We start from the raw sequence: 17,110 nt of genomic DNA on the forward strand, positions 1-17,110 counted from the left end.
AAATATTTTTTTAATGGCATGGACTTTATGTCAACCAGCCAGTCACAACATGAGGTACTTAGTGTCATGTGTAGTGTGTGTGTGTTGAGTACGTGTCTTGTTACTTTGCAAAGTCGACGTGATTTTCCTTGCAAAGAGACACTAACTGTATCCGAACGTCTGCGGTCCCTCCGGTGAGTACCGATCCCACAAGGACAGAAACTATTTTCATTTACTAATTTATAATAAACGAAAAATTTCTGACCCTGGTGAGATTCGAACTCACGACCATTCAGACCTTTCGATCCAAAGGTAGACGCTCTTACCGCTGAGCCACGGAGGGGGTTATTAAGAAAATAAAAAATTCAAGACAAATTGCATTTTAAAGCATAAATCTGATATTCTTCATTCATTTCAAACCCATTTCACATTATGCTTATTTGGGGTGCTGCATTCTTTCATCTGTTTTTATCCATTTAGCAACATTCTAAAATACTCATACCATATTTGCTTTATTTAAATATCGAATATTAACACTCTTTTATCTGCAATCTTAATCTGCCTCACGTGAGTCAAGTCCTTTGATGATTTGTCCCTTGCTTTAGCAATGCTCTATAACCTCCTCGAATATTTCCAAATCTTCATACAGCTCTTCAGATAATCTTTCGTGAACAATAGCTACCAGCTCCCTTTATTTTCCTCTTTGCTACCTTGTGTGTATCCTTATCTTGCCCTTTTTGTATTTTCATAATATGTTATACCTCTTTCTTCTTTCTAACCTTCTGTTGCACTTCATCATTCTACTACTAAGAGAACCTTCTTCGTTCCTAGGAGTCCCTTTACCAGATACTTTTGCAGTACTTCTACTCTTGAGGCTTTTGTAAAACATTATCCTTTTACTTCCACCAAAAGTATTAAAACTAGCTAAAAAATTTTATGAAACGGATTTAGTAGCTGATAAAAAACGGGAATGTCAAAAATAACTTAAGACTGAAGTGTCAGATGTATCAATTTTAGGTCATGTTAGCAGCTGTAAAGCGGCAGAAGTAGCAATTTTAGGTTATGTTTTTTAGGTCATGACCATAGATTTATAATACTCAATATATCTATGGTCATGACTTTGGTACCTACTTCAAGTACTTAACAAATTGCCTAAGAGTACTCCGAAATTACAAATTTTATCCCTACAAAATACACTTGGTACAGAATATAAGTATAAATGATCGAGATAGGTGACTATATTTGTGTCTGATTATGGCCCAGTTTTTCAGTGACCGGTTAAAATTTTGGTTAGCTAACCTAGTTTAAATTTTAACCAATATTTCAACCCTCATAGCGTTTTTCAGTGCTTTAAACAAAGTTGAAAAAATCTCGGTTAGTTAACCACTTTTTCCTTCTGTTGGCAGCAGTGACTGTACTTGCACATGTGCAATTGGCATCTCGTCCTAAGCAATACGTCCTCTGGAGGATATTGCAGTAACCGAGCTAAGGGGCCATTATTTATTTTCTTTCACGTTGACGGTTGAAGGCATGGCATCCGGCATATTGTTTAGGTTGGGAGAATTTGTTTGTTTATGGTTTAATCACGTTTAATTGCTGCTGTATTTTACTCGTTTGTTGTTATTTATTTTGTTTGTTGTTACGTTATTTGTTGTTTCGCGTTAAAAGTTAATTGTGTTTTGTGTACAAAATATAATTAAATTTAAAAAAAAAACACAGATAAACGAACAAAACTAAAACACAAAACTAAACATACAACCAAATACAACATACAGTATGTAAACAATGGGACGCGGCGCCGGTAGTTTCTCCACTTTCATCAATACGACTAACTTCACACTTCACAATGGCCCCTTAGCTCGGTTCAATTTGATACCACATTGGCGCTGCGATCTTAAGAGGAAACAGTAGCGATCAACAGGTAGCGAAAACGCGTTCCAAGATTGCTGCTGTAATTTTGAATATTTTTTCGAGATGTTTGGCACACGTATTCGTAATGTAATAAAGAATGGCGGTACAGAGCCCAATTTGAAAAATATATTAATATGTGGAAATTACTCTGTAATTAAATACAATATTCAAAAAACGAGCCTGTACCGCCATTAAGAAGAGCAAAAAAATACACTTTCTTCAAATAAACTTTTTTATCCGATGATTTTGTGTCATTTTGGAATAATGAAATAAAAAAATTTTGTAGTTCCAAAATGACACAAAATCTAGGCATCGGATAAAAAAGTTTATTTGAAGAAAATGTATTTTTTTGTTCTTCTTAATGGCGGTACAGGCTCGTTTTTAAATATTGTATTTAATTACAGAATAATTTCCACATATTAATATATTTTTCAAATTGGGCTCTGTACCGCCATTCTTTATTATATTACAAATATGTGTGCCAAATATCTCGAAAAAATATTCAAAATTACAGCCGCAATCTTGGAACGCGTTTTTGCTACCTGTTGATCGCTACTGTATCACTTTAATCCGAATCGCCAATTCGAGAAATAATGATCAATTTGACAGAAAAATAAATAAAAAAACAATTTCATAACCAAATTAAAAAAAATTAATAATGCAATATCCAGTTCGGAATCTTTATGTAGTTCATAACGTTTACCTCGGTTTCATAACAGAAGAGCATTACAATTACTGGGACGATTTAGATTTTTTGCCGATTTCGTTTGTCAAAGACCACGGTGTTATCACTATTTGAACAGAATGACCAGGAAATAAGGAGTCAAACTGTTTGGTAAATAATTATTTTGCTGTATAGACAAATATAAAATTATCTTTTTAAAATACTACAAGAATCATGCATTAAATCCTGTTACAGATGTGTAAACATAGGTACCTGTTACAATTATATTATATTTCCTTATAATTCCTTCCTATATAATAACGATAATAAAATTTATAATTTAGATAAAAATATATTATAATTTCCTTATAATAATAAGGAGGTAGAATACTTCCCGCGATAAAATCAAAATACCATAACCCAACTAATCCAAATCCAAACTAATCTCTTCTGTCTGACAGCCGACAGGTACTCAAAATAAACATCTGATGCATTCACTGCATCCATGCGCAAGCGTAACCACAAAATTCGAAGTTAAACCATCTAACGAGGATCGGTTAAAATCTTGGTTAACTTAAACGAGTTTAAACTCTAACCTAGTACTGAAAAACTGATTAACCATGAATATTTCGGTGACCGAGAAATAAATAGGTTAACCCAGCACTGAAAAACCATTCCTATGACTGGGAAATTAAATAGTAATCCACATTTTCTGTTTAATATTTATGTTTTTATCGAATGGATGTTTTTTATAGTAGGGGGGAAAGTATGCTAAATTTGCAGTCACTCGAGCGTTATGACCTATTGAGTTGTGAATATTAGGTCCTAAAACCAAAAAAAGTTAAGTAAACTTTTCCATTTAAGTGAGGACTTTCCATTTTTAATTTAATTTTCCATTTCCAACAATCGTTTTTTCCGATTACTGCGCCATCGTCCATCTGTACTCAGAAGATGATAACGTAAAGTGATACTTGCGATACCTTAAGGTTTGGTCACATAGGCAATGGGTTGCACGAAGAGGCTTTACTGAATGGTCAGCCAGATCCTCCGATTTAACTCCTCTGGACTTCTTCGTATGAGGTTAACGTTCCCGGGATTAAGAAGCGAGCTATATATTTCATCCCCAGCTCTCGAGGCCGACAAAAATTGCCTTAAAATTATATTATTTTTTTATTTTTAGGTAACACAGGAAGAAGAACTAACAAATGCTATTAATAAGGCACTGGAAATCGGTTACCGCCATATCGACACAGCAGCTGTTTATAGAAACGAACATATAATAGGTAAAGTACTTAACGAGTGGATTTCATCTGGAAAAGTTAAAAGAGAAGATCTTTTCATCACCACGAAACTAGGACGTTTTGACTTTTTCCCAGACCAAGTAGAAAAAGCTCTAAATACGTCTTTACAAAAATTGCAGCTTGACTATGTAGATTTGTATTTGGCTCATTTTCCAGTTGCGACAAAGCTAAATGATCAAAATAAGGAAGTCGTACAACCAACTGACATTATATCTGTTTGGAAAGTAAGTAAAGTATATGAACTGTATTAAATAAATATAAATAACGAATTTTTAATGGAAAATAAGCCACAATTTTACTTAAAAATTATTTTATTAACGTTTCGACGTCCAAATCGGATGCCGCTGTCAAAATACAAAAAAATATTAATGAATTAAACAAAAATGTTTTTGCTTAGTAAAAAATTCTTCTAATAATTTATTTAATCTGACTCATTAAAAATAGTCAATTACAAAAATGCCACAAGAAAATAGCTTCAGAACAACATAAATAACGAATTTTAAAAATTTATAATAAATGTCAATTTTTATCAATTTTTATTGGCATTAAAGGGTACATTCCATGTCAAATCACTCAGACAAAAAGTTTGGGTCTCCGATTTGTTTGAACTGTATTTTGGATATCTGTGTTTGGATATCAGCCAAATCGAAAGCCATTTGAGAATGGACGAAAATGTAAAAAACGGTATTTTAACGTTTTCTACACTAAAATTTGATAAAAAACTTCTTTTGAATTAAAATAATTTGGGAAAAAGGTAAAGGCAGTTTTTGTTTTTATTTAATTCAGAGCTGGACCACCATCTCCAGATAGCTATTTCTGCATATATGCGTCTTCAGTGGAGCTATGCAGTCACAACTCTAAACCAAATATTAACACCCTGCCTATTTAACCCTTAAACGCCCCACCTTTTTTAGGTTCCATGTACGCCCAAGGGTGTGTAAAAAATGTCCACCTCGAAAATAGCTAATATATTTATTGAGAGTTGTTGAAAATAGATTAAACTTAAGAATCTTATGCTTAATAAACACAGCATCTTCTAAAATATTAATATAAACAATTTACAAACCTTACAACAAAATTACAATGTACATCAAAATTAACATACCAGTAAAAGCCAGTAATTCAGGTTTGTCGATTTTCTCCATATTCTTTCTTTCAGCCTCCTCATTGGCGGATAATTATGTAGATTATGTAATTATACATCGATAATTATATGGATTATCTTCCTACCAACGAGAAATTATATAGAAACCTTTAGTAACAAGTTTTGCCAAGGGTGTACTTTTTATGCCCATCCATATTTAACTCAAGATGCTGCTTTTATTTTCAAAAATATTGGTAGAACCAAATTAACATTCGATAATGGGCTGTCTTTTTAACAATAAATAATTTAAAAAAAATGTAAACACGTAATAAATATGTTACAAGGGAATACGCATTAGGTGGACATTTTTTAACCACCCTTGGGCGTTTAAGGTTTAAGGGAAAACATCGCGATGCATTGATTCCACCTTTGAGACGCAAAAACAGCGACATAATCGTCGTGAAAAGCCCTAGACACAAAGTTTACTGCATTTAAACAATTAGAATAATTGAAATAAAAATAATGAATAATATTTTAAATCCAAGACTTTTGGTCAAGAAACTGCTTTTTGGCTGCATCCTGTATCTCTGGGTTTTACAATATATAAGCACAAGAGACGACGCATATAGAAGAAAGCAAATAAAGGACACTGGCCACGTATTTACCTTATTTTCGTCTAGGAAAAGGACCGAAAGACAGTTTCAGGTACTCAAATCTAAGTAAAGATGAAAAAAGGAAAGGCAGTTTTTAAATTTATAAAGATTAAATATATAGGGATGTATAATATCGCCCATTATGTTCAATATATATAGTTTAACACATTATGCGTTTCAAGTTTCCTCAAGTTTTTGAGGAATGGCAAGGTGGAGCAACTATAGGAGGAAGAAAAATCAAAAACCTATCATAATGGCCAGATCGGCAACAGCCAAACTCACAAAAATATGGAAGAATACTGACATTACAAAAAACACAAAATTACGCCTTGTTAGAGCGTTAATATTTCCTATCGCCACCTACGCTTCAGAGACTTGGACCATCAAAAAAGCAGATTCAAAACGTATAATGGCATTTGAAATGTGGGTCTACCGCAGAATGTTGCGCATACCATGGACCGCACATTGAACAAATAATTCAATATTAGCCGAACTTAACATAAAAACTAGACTCACCACAACTATCAACCAAAATATACTGCGATATGTTGGACATATATCTCTAGAAGAATCGAAGGCATGGAACGAATGATAGTTGAAGGCAACGTAGAGGACAGAAGATCCAGAGGAAGATCTCCATTACGATGGTCGGACCAAATAAAGAACATGACTGGATACTCATTCTCCGAAGCAAAACAAAACGCGCAGGAAAGAGAGAATTGGGCAGGAATAGTCAAACGACTTATATGACGCCACTACATCATTACGAAGGAGAAAAGATAGATGAGGAGGGATGCACTATTGGATCCATATGATCCACCATTTTTCTATTGTAGACTTTTCTTCTGGCGTCATCATGAACAGAAGGCAAAACATTGCAATCCCTAGGTCCTGTATTTAAAAATCAATTAATTTTTTCCTAAGTGTCCTGGTCTATTATTGGTCGTTATGTGATACATTTTTTAAAATTGTGTTGTCTTTCTTTGCATCGCTACTATTGAACAGAATCTTATTTTGGTCTCTTTTTCCCATTAAGAATACGCCTTTCCTAAAACATATTTTTGGACAGGATTTACCAGGTTAATAAGCCAAGAAAACTAACATTAATTTAATAATACAAAGTTTATTTGGAAATTTAATTCATACTAGGGATGGGAAAAACCTCCCGGTTATAACCTAAAACCGGTTTTTTTTTCTGCAATAATCGGTTTTTTCGGTTGTTTTTTGTCCCGGTTATAACCGGTTTTTTCTTTATAAAAATAATAACCGGTGAAAAACCGGATAAGCGGAAGAAATACTGAATTCAGAGAAAAAAAATGGGAAAATTTTTCGCCCCCGAGCCTAAATGAGAAATTTTAAGCTGACTGAAACCAATTTCACAACACTTATGACTGATTTCTATACTGATATGGATTCGAATGAAGTGTCGCAAACTAAAGCGCAATGTAAATTAACCTATTGGGTATTGCCTATGCCTAAAAAAACCGAACACCAGTTTTTGGAATAACCGGTTTTTTGACCGGTTATAACCGACAGGTTAAACCGTAGGTAAAAAAACCAGTATAATCGAAAACCGGTGTTTTGTCAACAACCGCCATCCCTAATTCATATCCTAAAGTAAAACATTCTGGAACAAAATTGAACCTTCGTTCGGATTTTCGGGTAAGGACTATTTATTTCAAGTGAAGAATTTTAAAAGTTCCTTGGGTAGAGAAGATTCGAAACTCCACAATACTTGAACGTCTCAACAAGACTACTGAGAATATAAAAAGCATCAAGAAGAAAAAGTTGGAGTATTTCGGACATGTAATGAGAGGTCTCAAATAACAAATATGGGTTGCTACAAATTATTATGCAAGGGAACATAGCAGGCAAACGCAATCCAGGAAGAAGAAGAGTCAATCAAAGTAATCATGGTTAAAGGACATGCGAAATTGGTATGGTGTTGATAAAAGCATATTATTTAGGGTGGCAGTGAATAAAATTAAAAGAGCTATGATGATAACCAATGTTCTGAAAGACATTGTACATGAAGAAGAAGATTAATTGACGAATTATTTGACTGTGTTGATGTGGGTACATATTTTATCTATGTATATCTATTTTTTATAGTAACTATCACCTTTATTACGTTGTGTGATAAAAATTATTCTATTAGTTTACACCGGTATTTTATGTAGCAATCAGCAGTGATTCACTACGCAGTTATACTTTTGTGCTTTATCGCAACATACTCCCGTTATGATTCACCCGTAGATAAGCTGTTTTTAAGGCTTTGTTTTGTATTTGAATCAATCATTTCAGACACAACATTAGTCAGAAATTATAGTTTTTAGTAAATCACAAAAAAAAGTTTTAAAGCGCTGGAGGTAAAAATGCTCATATTGCAATATTTCACAATCCTGTACATTATGGATCACAAAACGTCCGATTTTATAGTGTGTTGTATATCTATCTAAATTTCTACATATCTTAGATCTTCATAAGAATCTATAATGATACAGTGAAAATATTGGCAAAAAAAAAACGAAAAAGAAGTTTAAACTTAACAGGATGGAGACATGGAGAGTAGGCCGGGCCGAAAATATTTTTTTCTACTTTTTCTATACGGCTAGTTGCCAAAAGTTGTGACTAGTATTTATATAATCCTATACCAAATTTGGGCCGGTTTAAAAAATAATTAACCGGGCCCCCTGGCCCTTAAAATTTTTTTTTTTTGGTAAAATTTTTCTTTCCAAATTCTTGTACAAGGTTAGTGACTAAAAGTTGGAACTACTATTTATATAATCCTATATCAAATTTGGGCCGGTTTAAAAAGTAATTAACCGGCCCCCCGGCCCTTAAAGAATTTTTATTTTGTTAAAAAAATGCTAGGGGCTATTAAAAAAGCTTCTGTTGTCATATTCTATTGTTAAGCGAAAGAAAGATAATACAGTCAACAGGAAAAAATACTGAAGCTTTTAAATGCCGTTTTAGAAGGTCTAAACTAAATTTTCAAAGATAATACAACACTGGTCATCGACAAAAATAAAATTCGAAGAGGAGTTAAGGAAAACAGGCGGCAACTCCAGCGCGAGAATAAAAATTTAAACAAGTCAATTAAAGGGCTATACTGTGATGAAAGAAAATACCAAACCATGGTCTTCGGAAACGCGAGACGAATTATGAAAACTGAAGACCATTTATAGCTTTAATCGAAGGACCCGGTAATTTATATTTTGGGTACTTAGCTCTTAGCCAGTCTCGTGTCATAGATATTGTCGAAGGAATATCTATTATTATTTACAAAGCCATAATATAGATCTAAGCAGTTTAAGTGTTATGGGATGTGATGGTACAAATGTCAATACGGCTGGAAGGTGAAATCATTGGAATTATAGAAAGGCGAGTGCATAAACCATTACAGCGGAATGTATGCCCGTTGCACGCTACTGAACTTGCCTTACGATATTTGCTGCAAAAACTAGATGCCCACACAAAAGGTCCCTATGCATATTCTGAGCTGATTGGATCCCCTCTTCCCAATTGCGGAAAAATGCCTGTTATTAAATTTAAACCCATAGAAGCTATCCTGCCTCTTGTAAACGAAAATGATCTAAGTCCAGATCAACAGTATTTATTCAAACTATATAATTATATAGTTTTCTCCAATTATAATAATAATAATAATTTGAGATGGAATATGTTCTCAAAGTTTGGCAGAGAGAAGTCCAGAGAAGATGGCACAAACACGTTGGTTCACAACAGCGAACCGCATTCTTAGAGTTTATGTAGCTACAACTGATCCTTGTGAAAGTTTAAAGATTTTAGCTGAGTTTGTATTACAAGACAAGTATATTCTTGTATGAGGTTTGAGATAAAAACTCAGCCAGGCATCTATGGAAATTAATACAGGCCTCGAGAGATTTTCCGAGTAATGTCTCATCAATTACCAATAAAGTTATTTAAGACAATGCTTAATTTGCACACCCGGAAGTCATTCAAATTTGTATGTTCACAGATTCACGTTAACGTATTAGAGATGTTGCCGTCAGAAAAATTTTAAAATATAGGAAGGCTGGTATAATAATTGCGTTTTCATAGTATCCCAAATCCCTAAAATCAATTTCGATGCAGAAGATTACATACATCTCATAGTGGGCGGGTGGAACTCGCCATGCAGCTACCTCATCGTGATGAGTTCTGGGTTAAATAAATAATAATATACAAAATAATGTTAAATATGTCCATAATAGTTCAATGTAACAACCTTTCGTGCCGAATATTAATTCAAGCAAAGAGCTGCACAGTTCACAGCGCAAAAATAGTAAATAAATATGAATTGTTTACCCCTCTTTTATATTTTTAGTCCTGGGGGCTGGTTAAATTTTTTTAAATCATGATGAAAATTTCTTAACGAGATAGTAGCATCGATATTAATATTTTGGACACTAGCCCGCCCCAAAAATAAAGCAAAAAAAATAATTGTTCTTAGGCCCCCGGGGACCCGGTCAAAATTATTTTAATTCGGCCTATGTTTGGTACACAGTATTAGGACTACCATACACAACTTTTTTTTACTAGCCCATTTAAAATTTCCCAAAAAAATTTTTTTTGCCCTTTTTCGGCCCGGCCTAATGGAGAGGAGACTCTATGATACTACAGTTATTTATCTTAGCAATGATAAAGGATTTTCACAAAGCTGAACTGGGTAAGCGGTAAAGAATAAATATACCTATACTAAATTTACAATCAAGATGCAGTAGAAATAAACAAACCAAGACACGTTAAATGCTACTAGGAGCACTCCCGAATCATAATTTACAATGTATAAACTTTAGAAATCATGATTTGGGATTTACAATGTAATATGTACATTGTAAATTATGATTTGGAAGTGCTCCTAGTAGCATTTAACGTGTCTTGGTTTGTTTATTTCTACTGCATCTTAATTGTTAATTTAGTATAAGTGATGTAAGCGGCGATACATCAAAACAGTAATTGTGACAGAGCTTGCAGAAAAAGTCTAAAAATTAATATGGAAACAGAAAATTAATAAGCCCTAAAAGATAAAGAAACACAAAAAATTTAAAATTTAACTCAATCCATTTATTTAGGTGAAGGAATAACAATTGGAAAAATAAAGAAATTATAGTGACAGAAAGATAATTCGAGAGGCAAAAGAGAGTTGGCTCTCCAATAGATGCAAAGAAATACAAGATCTGGATAAAAAGCATGATGGCTTTAATTTACACAAAAAAAAAATCAAAGAAATGACAGGTTCTAGAAAAAGCACAAGAACGAATACCCTTAAAATTATAAAGAGGATATTATTACTGATGTGAAGGAGAGATTGTGTCACTGGACCAGTTACATCCAACAACTATTTAATGATGAAGGAGAAGAACTGTCATTAGAAATCATAGAGTATACCGGACCATCAATAGCTAATATAATTGTATAAACCCTTAAGCTAGAAACTGCTAAAAAAATAATAATGTTAAATTAAAAGTAATATTAGTAGAAATAAAACGCATGAATAAAGCTAAATTATTATTTAGAGAAGTCATAATATGAGCCATTAAAAACACAAAAGTGGGTAAAGCTATCGGACCAGATGATGAGCCCATCGAATTATTAAAACTTCTTGATGAAGATGTTATTGGTGTAATGGTTGAACTCTTTAATCTAATACTAATATATCAGACTGTCACAATCCCCAGACAATGGCTGCAATCGACCTTTGTAGCAATTTCCAAAAAGTCAAATGCAACAACCTGCTCAGGTCACAGAACAATATCTTTAATTGGTCACACACTTAAAACACACAATGTGGCTTTAGAAATGGTATGAGCACAAGAGATGCTTTGTTCGGCTTGAATGTACTGGCCCAGAGATGCATGGATATGTACTTATGTTTTGTAGACCTTGAAAGGCATTTGACATATGGCATTTGTCATATGGCATTTGACATAACATAAAAAGCTTGTAGATATATTAAAAAGCAAAAATATTGACAGTCGTGATATGAAAATTATATCAAATATATGTATAATGGAACCAAACTGCCAAGGTCAGAGTTGACAACCCAAGATATTAAAATATAGAGAGGAGTCTGTCAAGGTTGCGTGCAGTCCCCACTACTCTTCAACAGGACCACTTTATCCATTAGGCAATATAGGCAGTTGCCTAGGGCTGCACATTATGAGAAGGCGGCAAAAATACTGTACAAAAATATTTGTATATAAAAATTATGGATCTGGCTTTTGTCATTAGAGTATGAATTCAAATTACTTTATCGCAAGGAAGCCAAAAAATTGTGCCCAAATAAAACATATAAAGAATTAAGAAAGAGAAAAAGAGAATCAAGTATATTCAAATGGGAAATAAGCCACAATTTTACCTAAAAATGATTTTATTAACGTTTCGACGCCCAAGTCGGGTGTCGTTGTCAAAATACAAAATAATACTAAATAAACCAAAATGTTGTTGCTTAGTAAAAAATTCTTCTAATAATTTATTTAATCTGACTCATTTATATCGACAATTCAGACACGTATTATACATTTTAAAGTAGACGACTTTAAAATGATATTGCCAATATTGATGAGTTGCGTTCCTGGTACGACTTTACTAAAAGATAGTTCATTCGATTACATGAAATCAATCCCAACTCAAGAATATCCGCCACAAAAAATCATAGCATGTGATCTGTATATTTTTTGTGGCGGATATTCTTGAGTTGGAATTGATTTCATGTAATCGAATGAACTATATTTTAGTAAAGTCGTACCAGGAACGCAACTCATCAATATTGGCAATATCATTTTAAAGTCGTCTACTTTAAAATGTATAATACGTGTCTGAATTGCCGATATAAATGAGTCAGATTAAATAAATTATTAGAAGAATTTTTTACTAAGCAACAACATTTTTATTCATTTATTATTATTTTGTATTTTGACAACGACACCCGACTTGGGCGTCGAAACGTTAATAAAATCATTTTTAGGTAAAATTGTGGCTTATTTCCCATTTGAATATACTTGATTATAAAAATGCCACAAGAAAATAGCTTCAGAACAACATTAAGAAAAAGAGAAATTCAATTTGACGAGGTGGCCGATGATCAACTAAACTTTTCAGCTAATGATGAGATGAAAATCCACACATTCTATATTATAATCAACACTCTGATAAGAGACCTAAATAGACGTCTGGAATATTATCGACTTATTTATCAACGTTTTCGTGTTATTAACAGATTTTCCAAAATTAAGCAATGAAGAAATTATTAAAGAAGCTAAAAATCTGACACAAAATAAAGACGACCAAGATAAATCATTCATACATGAATGCATTCACGTAAAGGGTCATTTGTATACCACAATAAAATCACGAATTGACATATTTTAATATTAAAAGATGAGTTAGTGCAGTCACTGAAAGTGGATATGAGCTATTACCTCCGATTTCGTTGAACCTCCATATATTTGCATGAAAATTGGTGAGTAGTTAGAGTATATCTCAAGAAACAAAGGTGACATGGTGACAACTTGCGCTTTTACCCTGGGGGTGGATGCTACCCCTTCTTAGGGGTGAAAATTATTTTATTAAAAATATCCCCAGAATTCGATAGAGGGAAAAATTCTAAGCAAAATTTGTTACCTAAAGTTAATAAAATGAATCAAAACTTTTGAGTTATTAATGATCAAAGATTTTAATTTTTCGTGAGAAAAATGCATGTTTTTAACCGCTTTTTCATAAATAATAACTCAAAAACTATCATATTTTACAAAAAAATTATTACCAAATTTAAATCTAATAAAAAATTAAATAAACTCCTTACTTTAAAAACCTAATGTTAATGAATTATAGGTAATTGAATATATGTACCTATATTTTTTTCGGCGAGTACCCAAATCTAAGCATTCAAGCTTAAATAACGGGAAAATGATGCATTTTATAACATAACCTTATTAAACATTTGTCAAAGTACTTAGAAATATCTAACAAATGAGCCCCCGAACAAGTTGATAACGTTAAAATATATGCACCTAATATTTTTCAAAATTTATCTTTTAAAAATTTTTCCAAAAAAGTTATTGTTTTTTTTTAATAACTCCGTTAATTTTTACGACATCAGGTTTATCTGAAAACCATTTGAAATTTAATTTCAATGGCTATTAAACCACCTTGAATTTAATCTTTTAAACGCCTTACTTTTTTAAAAATAAAAGGTTAAATGGCCCCGGTTACATGGTTCTCGCAGAAAAATTTAAGCTTTAAACGTTTCTATCTCGGTTAATTTTTACCCTACAGAAATAGTAAAAAGGTAAAATATTTGATACAGAAAAAACTAAAATTTGGTTATACATATATCACTTTTTACGTATATTGAGTATTTTAAAAATTCAAATTTTTTTTAACTATCTTTTTTTTTAAATATGCATTCTAAACAAGTCAAAATTGTTAAAATCATTACTTATGCTAATATAAAGAAATTCTTCTAAGGTCATTTATCATAAATTTTAATTTTTGTGTTCTAAAAGGGTTCTAATAGGTTCTAAAGGGTTCTCTTATTTTCATCAAAACTTGCTTAATTGTGATGCTATTAACTTCTACTGGAACTCATTTGATAGGTACTTCGAAGTACCTTGACAAGTGCTTAGCAGGTATATTTTATAAAATGCATAGTTTTCCCGTTATTTAGGCTTGAATACTTAGATTTGAGTACTCGTCGAAAAAATATACATTTAATTAACCATAACTTACTTTGAATTAACATTAGTTTAGTTCTTTAAGTGAGGAGTGTATTCAGCTATTTATTATCTTCAATTTTGGTAATAATAACTTTTGTGTAAAAGCTTAAATTTTTTGAGTTATACGTGGAAAAGAGTTTTAAAACATGCATTTTTTACGAAGAAATAAAATCTTTGATCTTTAATAACTCAAAAAGTATTGATTTATATTAATAACTTTTTACATATAACAAATTTTGCTTAGAATTTGCCTCTCTATCGAATTATGGTATTATTTAAAAAAAAATAACTTTCACCCCCGAGAAGGGGTGGCATCCACCACTGTTTGTTGAGGTATCATCTAACTACTCACCAATTTTTATGAAAATCGATGGAGGTTCAACGAAATCGGAGGTGAAAACCTTCAGTGACTGCACTAAGTGGATTGAAAGATATTTTCCCTATTTTAACTATTTAGAATGGGAAATAAGCCACAATATTATTAAAAAATGATTTTTATTAACGTTTCGACGCCCAAATCGGGTGCCGTTGTCAAAATACAAAATACTATGATGTCAAAATGTCAAAATACTATAAAAATGCCACAAGAAAATAGCTTCAGAACAATATTTTCCCTAATTTTGACATTGCGTTGCACATTTATTTGTGCACCCCAGTTGCCAACGTGTCTGCTGGAAGGTCATTTTCGAAAACGTCAAGAATTAATAATAAAATCCACAAGGCTGGCTGTATACCATTAATTAAAAAAATTGAAGAAAAATCTTCTGCGTAAAAGGTATATTTTTTTTTATAAATATCCTTTTGACGCAGAAGATTTTTCTTTAATTTTTGTAATTAAAAATAATTTCCCATCAAGTATAACGCAAGGACGTGTTAACATTTGTCAATTTTGTCGAGAAAAAAATTTTTTTTTTGAAAAGTCTTTTTTTTAAAAGAAGTCTCTGATGTGATCGAACTGGAATGACAATTTTTTCTGTTATGGATATACAGTGAGCACGTAAAGGTTGGAATAAATTAATTTTTTCGAGAATGGTCGATTTTGGAAAAAAATCCCGAAAGAGGTCAATTTTTATTTTTAAATTACGACTTTTTGGCATATATACCATAGTAGTGACGTCACCCATTTGGGCGTGACGACGTCATCGATGATTTTTTTAAATTAGAATAGGGGTCGTGTGATAGCTCATTTGAAAGGTAATTCAATTCTCTATTTAGTAGTATAAGCATTAACATAATTATTTATACAGGGTGTCGAAAAGAACAATGAATGTGTGTATATTTTGTACGCACGTAAGAAGTTATACTTCTATTATACATGATTTCGGCGAAATGAAATACTTTTAACAGTTTATTTTTATTGTATTAAATATTAAACTGATTTTAAAAGTTACTTACCACTTTCCAAATATCCAACAATTTAAAAAAAGACAGCAATTGTCCGCATCTGAACCCGGGACCTCTCGATCCGTAGTCGAATGCTGTACCAATGAGGCTACGAAGGCATTGTTTTGACGATTTCTCGGACATTATGACAAACCACGGTAACAAATAGGCGAAGTGAATGAAGTATTAAATAAAAATATTTTAATAATACGTATTACCTTACTCCCGAGGAAGACAAATCCAAAGACACAAAAATTGTAATAAATATATTTACTAAAAACATTAATATATTTTTCCACACATTTTTTGGACTGATACATGTAACTTAAAAGATTTAGCAACGAACAACATACTGTCTCTGTGCGCATGCGCCCAGAATAATAAAAATTCTCTCCTTATCGCGCCTAAAGAAGTATAACTTAAAAAATAAATTTTGAATTGTATTTATTGACATAAAAAGAAGAATATGTGTAATTTATTTAATTCAAAATACATTTTACTGCTCTCAGAAAACAGAAAAAATGTTTATTTGAAAAAAATTATTGCTTTACGCTTAAATTAAATGCTCAAATTGTCAAGAGGCAGGTGGGTGGCTGCTTTAATATTGAATTTGCGGAAAACAATATTTTTTATTTATCAAATAAACATTTTTTTCCTGTTTTCTGATAGTAGTAAAATGTATTTTGAATTAAATAAATTACACTGATTCTTCTTTTGATGTCAATAAATTTAATTAAAAAAAAATTTTTTGGTATAAATAATTATGTTAATGTTTATATTACTGAATGGAGAATTGAATTACCTTACAAATGAGCTATGACACGACCTCTATTCTCATTTAAAAAAATCATCGATAACGTCACCACGCCTAAGTGGGTGACGTCACTAGTATGATATATATGCCAAATAATCGTAATTTACAAATAAGAAACGATCTGTTTCGGAATTTTTTCCAAAGTTCTCCATTCTCGAGAAAATGAATTTAATCCAACCTTTACGTGCTCACTGTATAAACATCGTAGTTTAAATCCATTTTTAAGGTGTTCCTATTTAAATAAAAATTTCTCCAATTTTTTTTTTTCGCAAAAATGGTACATGTTTGAGTCGCGGCTACTAGAGAATTGCCTAGGGCGTCAATTGACCTAAACGCGGCCCTGCTCTTCAATGTCTACAGTGAAGCAGTATTTCACGAAGCGCTCCCAGATTCAATAGAAGGTATATCTATCCATGGAGAAGTTTTGAACAACTTATGTTTTGCAGACGATGCAGTAATAATAACGGATAACAACAATGATTTATAGAACGTAATGCAACTCCTTAATGAACGCTGTCATGAGTACGGACTGAAGATGAATTTAAAGAAAACTAAATGCATGATCATGACTAAATCAGCA

At 32.2% G+C, this 17,110-nt stretch overlaps 1 protein-coding gene across 1 annotated transcript in view; it reads left to right on the plus strand.

Moving 5' to 3' along the window:
• LOC114325589 (aldo-keto reductase family 1 member B1) overlaps positions 1-17,110 on the plus strand; it is a 50,330-nt gene that overhangs the window by 11,813 nt on the left and 21,407 nt on the right. The window contains exon 2 of the mRNA XM_028273688.2: positions 3,735-4,079. Within this exon, the coding sequence (XP_028129489.1) occupies positions 3,735-4,079 (345 nt within the window). The remainder of the gene's footprint in view (positions 1-3,734; positions 4,080-17,110) is intronic.

This window comes from Diabrotica virgifera, chromosome 7 (assembly GCF_917563875.1).
Source record: "Diabrotica virgifera virgifera chromosome 7, PGI_DIABVI_V3a".
NCBI lineage: Eukaryota > Metazoa > Arthropoda > Insecta > Coleoptera > Chrysomelidae > Diabrotica > Diabrotica virgifera.